Genomic DNA, 18,374 nt, shown 5'->3' with positions numbered 1-18,374 from the left:
TATTATGGGCAGCCAATAGAAATAATACTGAGGATTTGTTGAAAATGAAGCAGGCAGTATGGGCTACCTTCTTTCACAGACTGGCAACTGATGAAAAACCAGTAAACCACTTTTGCCCTCCTGGACCTGGTTCATGGAGCAATTACCGCAACGGTCAGTACTCAAAGAGTTCATACAGCCATAAACATTCCATCCCAGAAGCACTCATGGATATCATAAAACCTATTTACAGAGACCTGGCAAATACCAAATTACTGAAGAAGTGTCTGCATGGTCAGACTCAAAATCTCAACGAGTCGTTCAATAAATGTTTTTGTTGGAATGAAGACACTCAAGTGCGGGGCGTCAGTAATGCTGTTAATTGTTTTTAATGATGGCAACATTGGTAGGGTGAAAGTGCTACAGCATCACAGAACTTGAACGGATGGACAACGTTCACATTATTAAAGCAGAGTATACAGCACAGTTGGCCACTAAGGAGTCCAAAAAGAAGGAAAGAAGAAAAAACTTGGAAAAAGGATGATATACAGTATGGTGAAGGGTGCTTCCGAGTGACTAAAAATAAAAAAAAGATTAGGCATACATTGAGTCAGTTACAGTCTTTTGAAACTTTAGAAGCCGTTCCTGAAAATTTACATTTTCTGTTGCATTTTTCCCTAAATCTCACAAACCACCTCGAGTAGAGTATTCAAATTTTCATCATGTTATGAACAATTAAATGATAACGTACAAAAAAGTACACCAAATTTTAACCATCTAATGAAAAAAATTTTATTTCCCAAGGCTGTCGATGAAATGCAATTATTGTAGTTCACTAGACTCTGAACATACAGTTTAATGCCCTGTAAAAGTTTCGTGCCAATGACTACAATGGTTCCTGAAATACAGGAAAGCCATGTCACTAAATTAACATTGTCAGGACAGGGCATTCCACTAATCCGGCTAATTTGAATATGATGAGTTATGTATGCTACCTTAAGACACATACACACTTTCTGACTTAAATACTTTACTTATTGTATTAAACTTTTACTTCAAGATTATACCTCTAAATGAGTATATTATGAGAGCCTTTACCGTTTTATATTTGGTCAGTAATTATATGAAATCTTGTACATGAAATTTTTGATGCCCATGTAGGCTGTTAGACAGACACTCTGCAACTGGCTCTTTTTAACCATTTAGCAACATACTTACTTTTGAAGCAAGATATAGAAGTCCTAAGATTTGAGGGTGGGGGACGAACTTCCTACACTGTTTTGAATAGTTCCTATAAAGCTGATCACAACTGACATCAATGAATCTTATGAATTCATGTAACTATTAAAATTCACGCAAATCAGTGCCCACATTTTTCTGTTGTTCCCTACACAACTTCAATTTTTGTGCAAATCCCAGTTACACTGCTTATGATTTGCATCAATGTTCATATTTCAAAAATGTGTCTTCTTATGTGAATAAAAATTCAAAATTTAAATAAAGCAAAGCCACTGAATTTTGATTTTCTCACAATCAATAATGTCACAAGATGGTACCATACGCCAGAATCATTCTGTGGCAGTGGTCTATCAACAAATCATGTGCAAACTACAGATATTATGCTTCCTTACTTCAAGTATTTGGTGCTATATTGTGAATATATTTTCTAATTTTAATGAGCTCAATTTTGGAAGCTAGGCGCAATTTTACATGTACAATAAAATGTGTGTAAAACTTACGGAAATGCAGCCATTGTTGCCAGTTTAACATAGATGTCTCGTTTAATTTTCTTTGATGCTGTGAATGGATGTGGTGGTGGTAATTTATATCGACTGCAGAAGCTGGAAGGCTGCAGTAAATAATCTTGATGTACCTCCTCCAAATCACTTTTGTTAGCAACTATCAGAACTGGGATCTTTGTATCGATGAAATATTTCTGAATAACAAAATATCAAACCATGAGCCAAGTTAAATTTTCCTTCAAAATGTTGCAGTTGTATTTTACATGCTGGTAACTTACCAAAAATAATCGGGCAATGTATTCAAAGGATTTTGGATCACTGACATCATAAACTAGGCAGGCTACATCACATTGTACTTCCGATGGAGTTAATGGTTCAGAAACATTCCGCACATCAATATCACGCAGCATTAAGTACTTCTCTTGTCCATATACCTGCACAGTGTTTATTGTGCATTGTGGATTATCAAGCAACCCTGTCTCAGTAACTGTCTGTAAATAAAGATGTAATCAGATAGATCTAAATTAAATGTCACTAAACATTTAAAATAAAATCTGCTATTTTCTTACTTCAACTGTTTGACCTATAAAGCTTCGACAAAACATTGATTTCCCTGATCCTTTGGGACCGATTACATGACACTGGTACACATTGCGTCCAGATTGCTTCTTCAGTAGATCTAGACGTTTCTCTCTTGTAACTGAAAACAAGAAAAAGAGAAGAGAGCTTAAATGCTGCAATACATAATTTTAATTTCATGTGCAATACTAGCAAGAGCGGAGCTGCATTGAAATACATTACTATAACCACTTTTGGAATATACACATCTCTCTCTCTCTGTGTGTGTCTGTAAGTGGCAGAGCAATGTTCTGAACTTTTCTCAAATATATGATTTTATAATGTTCATATGTTGATGTGACCAAGCCGAACAAGAATTTTTTTTTTTTTTTTTCCACTGAATAGATTCGGAAGAAGTAATGAAGGGCAGCAAGTCTGGAATTATTAGGCATTCATGGGACGTCATCTGAAATTGTTTCTCAAAGAGAAAGTGTGCCTTATGTAACCATACTCTAATGAACTATATGTGGTGAGGTGTCATCCTGTTGAAATCAGATGTTATGCAACTGAATTTCGAACAAAAGAGCTATGTGAATAGAAATTCCTGTAATATAAACACCATAAACAAATATTTCACACATTGCTCTAAAAAAGGATAGTTTGCTACTCACCATAAAGATGACTTCTTGAGTTGCAAAGAGGCACAACAAAAAGACTGTTACACATTGAGATTTTGGCCAAAGCCTTCTTCAGAACGGAAACACACAAGCAACCATGCCCCCCACACATATGACCTTTATCTTCAGCTGTTTGGGTCAGAAAGCAGCAGTCCACAGTGAGGCAGGGAAGGGAGAGGCAAAGCATAGTACGAGTGGGGGCAAAGAAGAGAGTGCTGCCTGGTGGAGCTTGCAGGGTCTAGACAGTGGCAGGATTAGGCTGCCAGGTGCAGTGTCGGGAGGCTGGGGAAAAATGTGAGGAGCAGAGAAGGAGAAAAGACTGGTGGGTTTGTTGCCAATGAGTGGTGCAAAATGAGGGTGAGGGGACATGAACTGGGAGGAGGCAATACGACAATTGGGGCAGAAATTGCTGGGTGGAGGGCATGGGGACAATGGGTTATGCAGGTTGCAGCTGGGATTATTTTGGGACTGGAGAATGTGTTCAACGATGCATCTCGTCTGTGCAGGTTAGAAAAACTGGTGGTGGAGAGGAGGATCCAGATGGCCCGAGTTGTGGAGCAGCCACTGAAATCAAAGGCACAACAAAAACACATGGCTGATGCATGTCATTATTCCATTCTGGATTCCCCATTGTTTGATTTAACCATTGAAATCAAGTGTGTTATGTTCAGCTGGGTGGTCTACTTCACTCTTGGCCACAGTGATGGTGGTGGCCATTCACCTTGGTGAACAGTTGCTTAGTGGTCATGCAAATATAAGAAGCTGTGCAATGATTGCAACAGAGCAGGTAGATGACATGGCTACTTTTACCAATGAGTTGCTTTTCACAGGTGTGCCTGGGACACATGTGAAAGCAACCATGTCATATACCAGTTTTGCTGCAATCACTGCACAGTTTCCCAGCCCCCCAAAGCACCAAAACCTTGGTCTGGTTTCAGTTCACAGACAATATATTCATGATTTGGACTCAGGGCCAAGACGTCATATCCTCATTCCTTCACCAACCTCAACACATTCTCTCCCAGCCATTTCACCTGATCCTCCGCAACCCAGCATGCCACCTACCTGAATGTTGACTTCCAGATGGTAGTCTTGTTGTATGACTTCCAGATGGTAGTCTTATTGTATGACTACCAGATGGCTCTATCTACAACTGTGTCCACATTTAACCCACCAACTGTACCTGCTTTTTGGCAGCTGCCATCCCTTCCATGTACAAAAATCCCTTTTATACAGTCTGGCCAAACTGAGATGGTGTACCAGCAGTGACGAGAACTGCCTTGCTCAGTATGCTCAAGGTTTCACAAAGGCCTCCACAGACAGGCAATACCCCCCCCCCCCCCCCCCACCCCTCTCCCTCCACCTCGTCCTCAAACAGATTTCCCATGCCATATCCCTACAAAATCCCAATCCTCACACCACTTCAAAAATCAAATACAAAAGAGCACCTGCTTTGTCACCTAATACCACCCCTCCTAAGGCGGTGGTCCATTGTCTACCCAACCACCATAACATCCTAGGCCATCCCTATGTCACTCCCAATCTCATCACCTTGCCACAGGAGTCATATCCTAGTGGACTATCCAAGTGCAAGACCTGCCCAATCCACTCACCCAACAATTCCTATTCCAGTCCTGTGACAGGCTTATTTTACACCACCAGAGGATGGGCTACCTGTAAAAGCAGCCATGTCGTATACCAGCTATTCTGCAAACAATGCAGAGCTTTTTATACTGGTTTGACTACCAACATTCTTTTGAAAGAAAACTAGCTCTTTATTCACATGAAGTGTTGAGTGCTATTGAGAAGGGATTTCAGATCGATTCTGTATTTCTGGATTTCTGGCTTATAGTGAAATTGCATGCTTATGGAATATTGTCTCAGTTATGTGACTGAATTTGTGATTTCCTGACAGAGAGGTCTCAGTTCGTAGTAACTGATGGAAAGTTATTGAGGAAAACAGAAGTGATTTCTGGCATTCCTCAAGGAAGTGTTATAGTCCCTTTGCTGTTCCTTATCTATATAAACAATTTGGGAGACAATCTGAGCACCCATCTTAGGTTGTTTGCAGATGACGCTGTCATTTATCAACTAATAACGTCATCAGAAGATCAAAACAAATTGCAAAATGATTTAGAAAAGATATCTGAATGGTGCAAAAACTGGCAGTTGACCCTAAATATCGAAAAGTGAGGGGTCATCCACGTGATTGTTAGAAGGAATTCGCTAAACTTTGGTTACACAATAGATCAGTCTAATCTAAAAGCCTTGAATTCAACTAAATACCTAGGTATTACAATTACGAACAACTTAAATTGGAAAGAACACACAGAAAATGTTGTGGGAAAGACTAACCAAAGACTGTGTTTTGGCACGACACATGGATAATGTAACAGATCTAATAAGGAGACTGCCTACACTACATTTGTCTGTCATCTTTTAGAATACTGCTGTGCGGTGTGGGATCTTTACCAGACAGGTCTGGTGGAGTACATCAAAAAAGTTCAAAGAAGGGCAGCACATTTTCTGTTATCGCGAAATATGGGAGAGAGTGTCTCAAAAATGATACAGGATTTGGGGTGGACATCATTAAAAGGAAGGAGCTTTTCATAGCAATGGAATCTTCTCACAAAAATTGCAATCACCAACGAGAATATTTTGTTGACACTTACCTACATAGGGAAAACGATCACCACAATAAAATAATGTTAATCAGGGCTTGTATGGAAAGATATAGATGTTCGTGCTTTCTGCGCGCTATACAAGATTGGAATAATAGAGAATTGTGAAGGTGGTTCGATGAACACGCTGCCAGGCACTTAAATGTTAATAGCAGAGTATCCATGTAGAACATGCAGCTGAACATAGTATGCTTGATTTCAATCACTGTTTCACAACCCGGATCACCTGGCTTCTCCCTTCAACCACCAGCTTTTCTCAACTGTGCAGATGCGAAGCATCCTTACAACACGCTTTCCACTTCCAAAATGATCCCAGACTCAATGTATGGTAACCTATTGTCCCCACATTCTCCACCCAACAGTTGCCCCCTCTGTCCTATCACCTCTTCCCAATTCAAGTCCCCTCACCCTCTTTGTGCAGCACTCTCTGTGAATGCACCCACCAGTCTTTTCCCCTTCTCTGCTCTTCTCCTTTTCCACTCTCCACTTTGCCTCCCACTCTTCCCTCCCACGAAGCACCCAATGTTGCACCTGGCAGTCTTGTCCCACAACCATCTAGCCTACTTCTTAATGCTCTGCCACACAGTGCTTACTTCTCTCCCCCTACCCATACCCTGCTATCCCTCCCACTTCCCCTGCCCCATATCAGATTGTTGCTGCCACTCAACGCAGTTCCTTCTGACAGCTGGAAATAATAGTTATGTGTGCTTAATGTGTGCTTGCTTCTTTGTTTCCCTTCTTTCTGAAGAAGGCTTTGGCCTAAGGAGCCTGTGTAATGGCCTTTTTGTTGTGCCTGACTGCAACTCAGTGTGTCATCTTTACAGTGAGTAGCAATCTACCCTTTTCCTGTATTTTCCACTGCTTGACACATTATTCTAGCACTGTCTCCAGCCCAATATTGGAAGTATTGTTCATTAACATTACTATTAAGAAAGAAGAAGAAAAAGGAAAATTGGTTTCATCTACAAAGATAACAACTGCTTCGAATAATGTGATATAATGTTTCACAAAACTGTATAGGTTATTTTTCAATTCACTTAATTCTTAAATGATTTTACAATTAGGTAGGAACGAGACTAAACTGTCATGCAAACATGGAAGAAAAATAACAACATTAGGTTGGACAATACTCAAGAGTACGCTGGACTCTACTGTCCATGTTAGTCGGTTTATGTTCTCACACCTATAGTGTGTACTTGTGGGTCATTTACTATTGATGAACTTTCTAAATACCCATAGTTTTATCCACTACCCTACTGCTTTGTGAGAAAAACTTCTCCATTATCCTAGTATCTCCGAACACACGAAAGACAACACCAACAGAAATAGCTTTGATAAACTCCTCTAAGCATACTACTTCTTGCTGCACAAATCATTTGTCCATGGTCAGTAACTTTCAATATTATAATGTACTTAGAAATGAGCTGTAATTTCTGCTAACTTAATCCACTGATACACAATACTAACTCTTAAATGGATAAAAAATAAATTTCTGATTACCCTAAAACAAAGCAGAAACTCATGTCCTTCCGGGCTGTTATGCCGTGGTCGGTTGATGAATTTTGTCTCAATTCCCAACGTTTCGTCTCCGTCTGCGGGAGACATCTTCAAGGGGGTCCGTAGGTCGATAGAAGGTCCAACACACCCACTGGCTCACTACTGACTCAGTAGCGAGCCAGTGGGTGTGTTGGATCTTCTATCGACCTACGGACCCCCTTGAAGATGTCTCCCGCAGACGGAGACGAAACGTTGGGAATTGAGACAAAATTCATCAACCGACCACGGCATAACAGCCCGGATAATTATAATGGACATGATATTTCCGGCCGTGAAAGTCTACATTTTAGAAAGCAGAAACTACAGTTCTTTCACAGATTTTTCTGAAAAGTGCAATTTAGCATTTGATTATTTTAGACTGCACAGAGGCAAAATATTTTAACATAAGCAATGAAGAAAAACAGGTACAAAGTATGTATGAATCAAAGTCTTGTAGTAATGTACCGTTATGTTTGTTATGGACTTACAGCACATTGTAAACCAAGACGGACAGAAGTGAATCATTACAAAATGGCATTTTCTATTAAAAGAAGTATTTCTCATATGATACTGGGTGGATGACATCTACCCCATCAGTCCAAAAAGTTTCAAGAATATCTACTTGTACGTCGACACCAGGGTAGCGAGTTTTGGTTAAAATATCTACCCTGTACAGGACTTACAGTACGTGCACAAATGCAGGTTAATGACATATGGAAGTTTGGGTCTGGCTGTGAAGTGTGCACAACCAGCAGAAACAGTTATGGCAAATGCTAGTGACAAGCACGAAATCTGGGTTCAAGTGCCACCTTGGCACAAATTTTCAAATTTTGCATTCCATTGCACAGTTGGAGGTTATCCATGCAAAAAAGTGAAGTACACAGCACCATGTAGAACGCAAATCTCGAAACCCTTTTGAATCTTAAATGTGTGTCTGGACTTACTATCAAGTCAAAGTCTCAATGTATGTGAGAATTATTTACCAAAAACATTATTCACCATGCACCCTCCCTCCCTTCCTTAATTGCAAATGTATGCAAATATTTTGCAGTTGACTGAACACAAAAAACTGGATAAGCCACTTACTATGAAGCAAAATAAAACTTCTTCCTATTATGTTAGCAATGTCGTATAGAAACTGAAAGACTGTAGCATGCTTATGTCACCATGACTTTAAATAGTGATAGTCAACAGTTGTCTTCTTGTGTCTATATTAAGTGTAGCACACTAGACAGTTTCACAGCCATTCCGTCAGTCCAAAAAGTTTCAAGACTGGCTTAACAAAAATTTGAGAAATATTAAGACAATACTTTTAGTGCTTCAAATATATAGCTCAGTCTCCCTCCATTTGAATACAATGCACGGAATTTTCATATAACCATGTGAAATTGTCATGGAAGTTCTTATTTGGTATGTTATTCAATCCACATGTCACCATGGCTTGAATGTTGGTTATGTCATCAAAGTTTTGACCCTTCATGTGAATTTCATCACTTTGTTGTTTTGTGTAAGGTTTGGACTGATAACAGCAAGTCTTGTTACTTGTTATGATTTTTGTCAGAAAAGAACTGTCCGTGTTTTGCAACTCAATCAATTCATTGCAGATGCAGATGTCCATGCGCCTTTTTTTTTTTTTGCTCAGTGAACAGTGAATTATTTTAATCGAAGGTTCTTGTGACAGAACATCTGCAAAAATCTCCATATATGGATCCGTAATCCTGGTGCTGTTCGTAATAAAAGTCACCTTACTACATCTTGACAAATGCCATCATGTATTTTCTTGAGGCTGTGGTCCTGCTAAGCAGTGCCACTACTTTTGACCGCTGAACTCTTGTCTCCATCTGCAGAGGGTTGAGGGCTGTAAGAGAGCATGTAATTTCTAGCAACTAACCACAAAATCATATAACTATGGTTTAAAGAACTTTTCTGTATTTTACTATTCTCATAACTGATTACAACATAGAGGGATCACTCACTAAAACCTGCTCGTGTTTAATCTCTACACGATACTTTACAGCATAACATGTAGATGGTAAGACCACAAGTCAGTCCCATATTACGTTAACAAGTTTCTTTTGCTCCACTGGTGAAGTGTAACCAAATTCTCAATCGCACCACTCAGTCCTCGACATGTCTCTTTAATGCACTGTGCTCACATTTCTCCATTCACATATGAATATAAATCCATGCACACTAAGCAGCCAAGTACTTCATAGCTACTAAGATACATTTTCAACTCACACAAACCTATTTCATTGGCCTAAGTGGATAATAGTGGAACATGTTATTCCAGAAAATCTCATGTTACACTACAGCTTTCGCCACGAAGACAGATGATGTTGTGAAACTCAACATACACATTTAATTACAATCTGTCTTTATAAACCACTAGGATTGATAAAATATATCTGTACTAAAATTAATGTTTGTGATAGAGATTCAATTTTTTTCACTTAACAAAAATATGAATGATCTTTACCTTTTAAGTCAGTCAACTTCAATCCTTAGTCTTTTACTTTACCAACTGGAAGTACCATAGTTAACAATTTCATTTTCATAGTAGTAGTTCACATTTATTTCAACAGATAAAAGAAAAGCATCATAACCTTTTAATATTCTCTCTTTCTTAACATAATGTGTTTCCCATAATAGCAAATATTTATTTCAATATGGAGGTAATTGATGTGTTTTCATCTAGTCAATGATGATTCTTATTACATTTTTACTAACAGCTTTTTTTTCTTACTTCACTACATTGTTATGAAAACCTATGCAAAGTACTTATCCTGATTTATCAAGCTTTACCAATTTCTTTCTAAGCCACCCCCCTTCTGAAATGCAAATAGTTTTATGCTATCTTTAAATCCTTGTATACATCGTCAACAGGTTCTCAAATTTATTAAGGTACAAAAAGAGGAACACATTTTCATCTACCATATAGTTTCATGCTGGCATTTTACTATACACTTTTATTACCATTTAGATTTTTATACATTTTACTATATACTTTATAGGATCTGCAATTTCAGATTTGTGATAAGCCAACTGATACGGAAACAAGATTTACAGAATCCCTGAGTAGCCAAGGTAAGTCTACTTGCTTTTGGATATTTTGGAGAACACTTCATTTTCGTGACTCATTATCACATTGCAGCTTACTATGCTTGTGGTAGCTGTGCTTACAACTCATTCTTGCAATGCTGGTGTTCCTTTATTTCTCCTCTACGTAAAATAAACAGTCCAGGTTCAAATGGCTCTCAGCATTATGGGACTTAACATTTGAGGTCACCAGTCCCCTAGACTTAGAACTACTTAAACATAACTAACCTAAGGACATTACACACATCCATGACCGAGGCAGGATTAGAACCTGCGACCATAGTAGCAGTGTGGTTCCAGACTGAGAGGGCCTAGAACTGCTCAGCCACAGTGGCCGGCTAAACGGTCCAGGTATGGATGGATGGATGGACCTGACCTAGACATAGGTCATTGCTTTCACTGGGGTCTCCCACAATCATGATACAGTACAGGCCATTCCTTCCACGGATGCACCTGAGCACGGATTAGACACAGTCTGCCTAGCCTTTACTATCCAACATCTATTCAAAATTAGGTCCACCCCATCTTAATCTTTGAAAATATATGCACAGCTTCTTCTTATAATATTTCCTGGTGAAGTTTCTCCACAGCCTACTCAATTTGCCCAGTTCTTACAAACATTTGTTTCCAAACTCCTTTGTTCTACTTTCTTTATGCACTCTGCAACACGATATGTCTTACATTATTAATATATTTCAACCTAGCCTCTTCCTTCCATATGCTTCTCATTGAGGATCTGTTCATTCAGAACCTATGTGATGTTACTGGATTACGATATTTTATTGTTTTTAATATTATTAATATGGTTATAAATTGATTACTGGTAAAAATCAGGTAGAAATCACGTGTTCTTTGCTTGATTTGTTCTGTTTCTTTTCATAATACCATCCATATATATGAAAATCTAGCTTACTAAATCCCATTAAGAACATTTCATAGTTAACTATTAATTTCTTTTAATGATCACCTGGTACAAAACCTTTACTTAAAAACAATTTGTATCTTCTACTACACCAAAAATGAGAAATGATTAATTATTGCATTTCTTTTTACATATACTTAAGTCTTTTATACACCAGCATACACTTCCTGTAGCTTATGTGAATTTTTTTGTTAGAGTGATTTCTCACCTCATTTGTTGAGCTGAGAAGCATACTCTTGCAAATAACACTAATGTCACCTATCATTATATTGGACAAATGTTTGATGCGCCCTATCTTCACATTGCTATGTACTTGTTAGAATGTCAGTTACCCTTGCTCTCTCTCTCTCTCTCTCTCTCTCTCCCCTCCACACCCCTTTTTTTCTTCCTCTATTCAGTTGACATTACCAAAAACTGTGTCTTGACTATTACAATCACAAATGTTTGACTGTCAAAAAAATCATTGCCTATGTTGATACACCTAATATGTGACACCCGAAATCATCTCTCAACTTTACCTGCGAAAACAGGTTGCATCTATCACAATGTGATATGAACAAAGGAAGAGTTCCTTTGATAGAAACATGTAAATATGGAAAGAGGGAAGTTAAACTTGTACTTCTCTTGGAGAAAAGTGAAAAAGAAAACATAGGCATGAGTGTTTTAGTAACGAAGAAAGAAAGAAAGAACATAGTTCTCCAAACATAGAATCCCCTACCACCCCATCCCGCCCACAATGAGTTTCCTTTCGTGATGAGTACTTCACTGTGACGCCATGTAGACCAAAGAGTGGTCAAAATGCCCTACAGTACAGACTTGTCATGGATTCACTTGTACAGGACCCAAAAATTGACCCTGAAATTCTTCTGTGGATGACCAGTAAAGATTGGGTAATCACATGTCAACTGCCAGTATCAACCAATCTTTGAATGCTTGCTCACAGTATTTGACTACTCAAACGTATGTACCAGATTATAAATAGCTCTGAATCTAATGAGTTACAATCCATATTTCAACACCTTATACGGCCAAACCTCCCAGTGAAAGATACATAAAACTCTACATTACTCATAAAAGGAAAGGAAAATATAGAAAATCCCTCATACAAAATATGCAACATTACTTCATGTTCTCAACTAGAGCTTATAATCATTATTTAATAGACTATACACTTTATGTTCCAAATAACATGTTCCCCTGTTACTTTTATTACATATGATAGGACAGTAAGAAAGGGACACAAATCATAGACAATAGGATAGCTGAAGAGGAAGAAACTGATTCATGGTATGGCAAATACACTGAAGAACCAAAGAAACTGGTACCCCTGCCTAATATCGTGTAGTGCCCCCACAAGCACGCAGAAGTGCCGCAACATTATGTGGCACAGACTCGACTAATGCCTGAAGCAGTGCTGAAGTGAATTGACACCATGAATACTGCAGTGCTGTCCATAAAGCCATAAGAGTACGAGGAGGAGGAAATCTCTTCTTAGCAGCATATTGCAAGGCATCCCAGATATTCTTAATGATGTTCATGTCTGGAGAGTCTGGTGGCCAGCAGAAGTATTTAAACTCAGAACAGCATTCCTGGGGCCAATCTGCAGCAATTCTGGTTGTATGGGGCATTGCACTGTCCAGCTGGAAGTATCCAAGTCTGTCAAAATGCAAAATGGACATGAATGGATGCAGGTGATCCGACAGGATGCTTGCATACGTGTCACCAGTCACAGTGGTATCTAGATGTATCAAAGGTCCCATATCACTCCAACTACACACTTACTTTCTTTTCTTATGCGGTCATATGGGTTCAATTGCGGATAGTATTTCAAAATAGGTACATGTTTTACACTTTCCTTTTATCTAATCTTCAGAACAAAATTCCATCAATAATGACTCATAAATCCTGTTCCTTTGGAAACATTCTTGCAATGCTGCAATTTAACACAAAAGTAATAATCTGTTCCCCCCCCCCTCCCCCCTTGCTTTATTCTTAAAATTACCTCATTAACGGTGTAACTTAAGGTCAAGAAAATGCAAAAATAACACCAGGCCCCTCATGCAAAAATAACACCAGGTTCCTCACTACACTTCATTTATACAGAAAGGTTGTCTCAACAGACATCAAGGATGAGATTTTGAGAAACCTTTATGTAATTTGACACACCTAATATGTGAATCCAAAATCACTACCAGAAATATTGTCCTGAACACACTGTTGTAGATTTTGTAAATAGCATAAGAAAAAAAATTGCAATGTAAAAACATAATACTAATTTTTATAAAGAAAGTAATGTAATAAATATATTACAAATGCTACACAAAACGAAAAATGAGCAAAGAAAATCTCTGCCTCCACAAAACTCTTTCGAGTTTGTGAAGTATGTGGGAGTCGCCATCTGTAGAAAAGTGCCCGTTTCACTTAATATTTAACGATACTGGAAAGCATACATTACATTTTCCAGAGCAGTGCTTGCCACAAAAATAAAAACAGTGATTAATACCATCACATTAATCTTACAATCTTAATATACTTCCCACATACAGTGCTCATTTTTCGTCTCTATATTTGCCACCCCCACAATACTCCAAACTAAATTGTATCATATGATGGTGAATCGCCAGGCGATATGAAACTGGCCATGAATGAATAAAAATTGAAGAAAAAATGGCGATTGGTTGCAGTAATTCCTGAAATCTTTATGTAATTTATTTCTATTTGAAATTCTTGTAAAAATAAAGCCTGCGTTATTAAATGGTTATGTGATGGTCTACTTTCCATTAAAAATGCCAGTGCTTTATCTTGGATCCCAAAATTAACATTTGGAATTTTTGTATACTCCAAACGATAGCTAGTATTTTTTCCTGCTGTGTAGTTTCATTCTTATTTATTGAGGTTTCTACTTGCGAAAGCAATGGTTTTGTGTTCACCAATTTCCACATCCCATTTCCTTGACACAATTCTGATGCATCTGTGGCTAACTTGAACGGTTCATGTATTACACGACGATTAAGTATTGGCACTTTCAAGGGTGCTTCTTTTATATTTTTAAACTTTGCCGTTCCTTCATCCCACCTAGCTTTCTTTATTAATAATGATGATAATCTAGGTTCATTCTTTATTTGACCTTGGACATATCAATGAGATAATGTGGCCAATCCCAGGAATGATTGGAACTGTTTTACATTTTGAGGTTCTGGACAACCCTTTCTGGTTCTTATCCAGTCAGGATCAGGTTTAATATAATTAACCCTGACCGGATGTCCAAAGAACTTCAGTTCCTCCCTGCCAAAATGACACTTTACTATCTTAATGGCAATACCCTTTTCATAGAACTTCTGTACAGTTTTTGTTAATGAAGTACAATGTTCCTCTCATGTTTTAGGTACTGATAATATGTCATCTACATACATAATCATCGTGCATCTTATGCACGGATAAACACTGCAACAAAAATTTTCAAGCCAAAGGATAACCCCCTGAACTGATTTGACTTTCCATCAAACAAGAAAGCTGTGTATAGCTTCGAATTTTCAGTGATTTTACTTGCTAGTATCCAGCTATTAAATCCATTGAACTGAAATATCTGCTTGTTGAAATTTAGCAAGCAAATCATTAATGTGTTTAAGTCTTCTCTTCAGTTTCTATATGTTTGAAGTCTCCATGTCTTATCTTAGATGCACACGTGCCTCACCTTTGGTTTCCTTAACAACCAATAACCGATTGCTATAGACACTTACACTATGTTCAGCTTCTTGGTTTTAATCACATTGTCTATCATAGCATAAAAATGGTGTATATGCCCTGGGCAGAGACAGGGATGTAAAAGAGAGAACTAGCTTTCTGATTTATCTGGCAGCTTCAAAGATATTTAAATCAAAATATCTTGAAATATTTGAACTTTCTTGTAGTACTCACAACATGTAATAAAATGCACGTGCCAAGTAAAGGAACATGACACATTATGTCATGTCAAATAATGTGATGCATGCCATCGTGACATACAACACAGCATTTACCATGTCATGCAACATGACACAACGCGTCATTAAAGTTTAGGATGCATGCATCTTCACTCTGGGATACTTCTACTGTAGGTGCATCCCACTCTCTGGAAGCACATAAATTCTTGTCTATCTGCACTTACATTTCTCACCATACACAGAACAGTGGGTAGGTTTGGGGAAGAAATGATGGTCCCCTTGAGAGGGGGCGGGGTAAAGGTAAACCCACTCCCACTAAGTAATAAAAAAATTGTTTTTGTTTCACCCCAAGGAAAAAAATCTACCCTCAGAAATTTCTCAATGTATATGTGCAACTAGAAGAGCTCACTGCACTGGAAAGTACGGTTAACTCATGAAACAGCACAAAAATATCAAAATGTTTTGATTTATATGTATCAGATGCTGCCAGACAAGTCAAAAAGTTAGTTCCCTTCTTTCACATCCCTAACTCTGCTCAGGACATATTTGCCTTTTTTGTGCTATGATAGGGTTTTTCATTCTGGTTCCCAACTTTTACTCCAACATAATTTTGACATTAGATTGCAATAGCTTCACAACCTATGTAGATTTTTGTTGACTTGGACGATTACTGATACAGTTTTTTTAATTGTTGTCTTCTGAATCATGTTGGTTATATCATGGCAATGGTTAAAGCTATCACAAAACAACAGGATGTCCATTCATTACCTATACTTGCCTACCTTCTATAAAATCTGAACTGATTTGCAAAGGCTTGAAGCACAGGAGTGGCACTCATAAAAAAGCTCACCAAAAATGTGTTTTCGGCATGTAAAATTCAAAAGAAGGTAGATTTTTGAAAGTGAGTTTTCAATTTTATCAAAAGAATGCACCTTCTATTTACTTGATTCTCTTTAAACTTTTTCCGCACATTCAATGTACGCAAGAATGAAATTTATGTGCTACCTAAAGCTCAAATTTAAACTATTATATCCTGGCAATGGATAAAGATTATTGGATAAAAAAGAAAAAAAAAACACCAAATCATTTTGAATTTATTGAATTATCTACCTTCATGTAAAGTTTGAAGCAATTCATAAATGTTGAAAGCATAGAAAGGGGCACATTTCAAAAACTTCCAGGGGGACTGTTTTCACATGTAAAATAATTAGTATTATTATGGTGTATTATTAGAGAAGATCGGAAAGTAAAGGCCAATTCACATTGGCTGTCATGGCACCATCACGTTGTGGTGTATTCACTCTCCATAACATCACAGTACATCACATCAATTCGTGTCTCTTGATCTCAACTCGCAGCATAACACATTAAGTTATCCAAGCTTGTCATCATTTGCTGGACCTTGTGGTTGTCTGTCAGGTTCTAAGACACCCAGCGGGCACCAACTTTATTTAATAATTTATAAATTTTAGAGCATAGCAATCAGTCTTTTTTTTGGTCAAATCGAGATTTCGGTTAGTTAGTGCCTAGCCATTATCAATGAACTACTTTTTTTGTAGTCTTGGTACATGTCAGTTCCCTGTTGTTCGAGCACCAGTCACAGTTCTTTGAAATTTCAACATGTCATGAACAGTACTGTACCCTGCACCACGGGACTGCTGAGATAAGGTGCGCAGTTACACATGCTGGTTGTTTAAACTTGCTGCCTCAATGGATCTGACAATCTGTGGGGTTGCAATGAAAGAATGCACGCCACATGGAGACATTGCTATGGTTCATAATAATCCCACACACACGCCACACATGTCCCTGTGAATTTCACCCAGTTTATGCCCTTTGGCCCACAAATATCGACCTACACTTCACTGCTCTCCACAAGCTGAGGACATGACATGCGCCATGTTTGATAGAGTTGCACATGAAAACAAAAATACCCTCAGTAGGGCAAACTTCAAATTATATCATCGTGAAATTTCAACATTTCAGCCGCAATAACACGGGGAAAAATTTTAGTCCATTACTTTCCAATCCTTCCTCATAATTCTTTTTCTCCCTTGTAAATTATTTTAGTTATTACCTCTGCTACTTATGACAAATTTTCCCCACTTTCTTTCAAAATTATTGGCAAAAAGTTTATTTTCTGAATTTGTATTTTCCCTATTATTTCCTTGAACATCTGCATTACATTTTTTATTTAAAGTGTGCAATCCTTTCATGCAGGTCAATAAATAGTCAACAGTCATCCTTCCTCTGCACCAGATTTTCTTTCTTGCATAATGTATTAAAATCTTCTGTCGGACTGTCTAAATATTTAGATCTAGGTAAACTCCATATATTTCGTATAACTACCCCATGAGCTATTAGAATATTTAAGATCTAAAAACTGTAGCAATAGTTTCTCTTGCATAATAGTTTACCGATATTTCATTTTAAATTTTTCTTGGAAACGTCCCAATATGTGAATTCCTACCAATAGCCTGTTCCCCATTCTGCGGCATCCCCTACCAGACAACTAAGTACAAAATCTGTTTTCTTAAAATCCTATCATTTCTTTGTTAATGGCTGGAAAATCCCTTAGAAAATAAGTAGGATGCATCTTCAACTTTTGTAGTCCTGTCTTCCTCACTCTATATTGTTAATTTTTATTTGTTGACTATTTAACTACAACTGAACGAAACACAATTTTTGTGCCACACGTGTTTCCTCATTATTCTCTGCAAGGCATCTTCAATGGCCTGAAATATGTACATTTTGTTACTATTTGGTTTATATTTTGGAACAATGTATATATAGGTTATAACAGTTCTGGTGGTTGGTTTGTTTATGGTGTAGTAATATTTTAAATTCTACTTACAGATTCTGTGGATGATTTTCTACATGTTGTGTTTTAGTTATGGGTTTGGCACTGTTGTTCTTCTTATAACAGCCATTTGAGTTTTTGTTTTCCACACTTCACGGCACTAGGAACTGAACACTTACTTTGATGCTACATTTTGGTTTGTGCTGCCGACTGTCGGATGTCATTGCCGAAAACTTTCAAGTGTAATTTTTTGAAATATCGGTGGTCTGATTGTGTATGCATGTATATGTATGTGAACATGAAATGATGTTTGTTTTTGTGTGTGTGTGTGTGTGTGTGTGTGTGTGTGTGTGTGTGTGTGTGTAAGAGAGAGAGAGAGAGAGAGAGAGAGAGAGAGAGAGAGAGAGAGAGAGAGAGCGGGGGAGGGAGGTTGTATGTACTTGTTTTAATGTGTCTG

The 18,374-nt window shown here is 37.8% G+C and overlaps 1 protein-coding gene across 1 annotated transcript in view; it reads right to left on the bottom strand.

The window, feature by feature from the left end:
* The window catches only part of LOC126272764 (mitochondrial Rho GTPase-like), a 197,568-nt gene that overhangs the window by 31,669 nt on the left and 147,525 nt on the right, over positions 1–18,374 (bottom strand). The window contains 3 exon segments of the mRNA XM_049975891.1: positions 1,719–1,915; positions 2,000–2,212; positions 2,291–2,421. Coding sequence (XP_049831848.1) covers positions 1,719–1,915; positions 2,000–2,212; positions 2,291–2,421 — 541 coding nt within the window.

This window comes from Schistocerca gregaria, chromosome 1 (assembly GCF_023897955.1).
Source record: "Schistocerca gregaria isolate iqSchGreg1 chromosome 1, iqSchGreg1.2, whole genome shotgun sequence".
Classification (NCBI taxonomy): Eukaryota; Metazoa; Arthropoda; class Insecta; order Orthoptera; family Acrididae; genus Schistocerca; species Schistocerca gregaria.
Note: the sequence above shows the minus strand (reverse complement) of the source record. Positions and strands in the feature narration are given on the sequence as shown.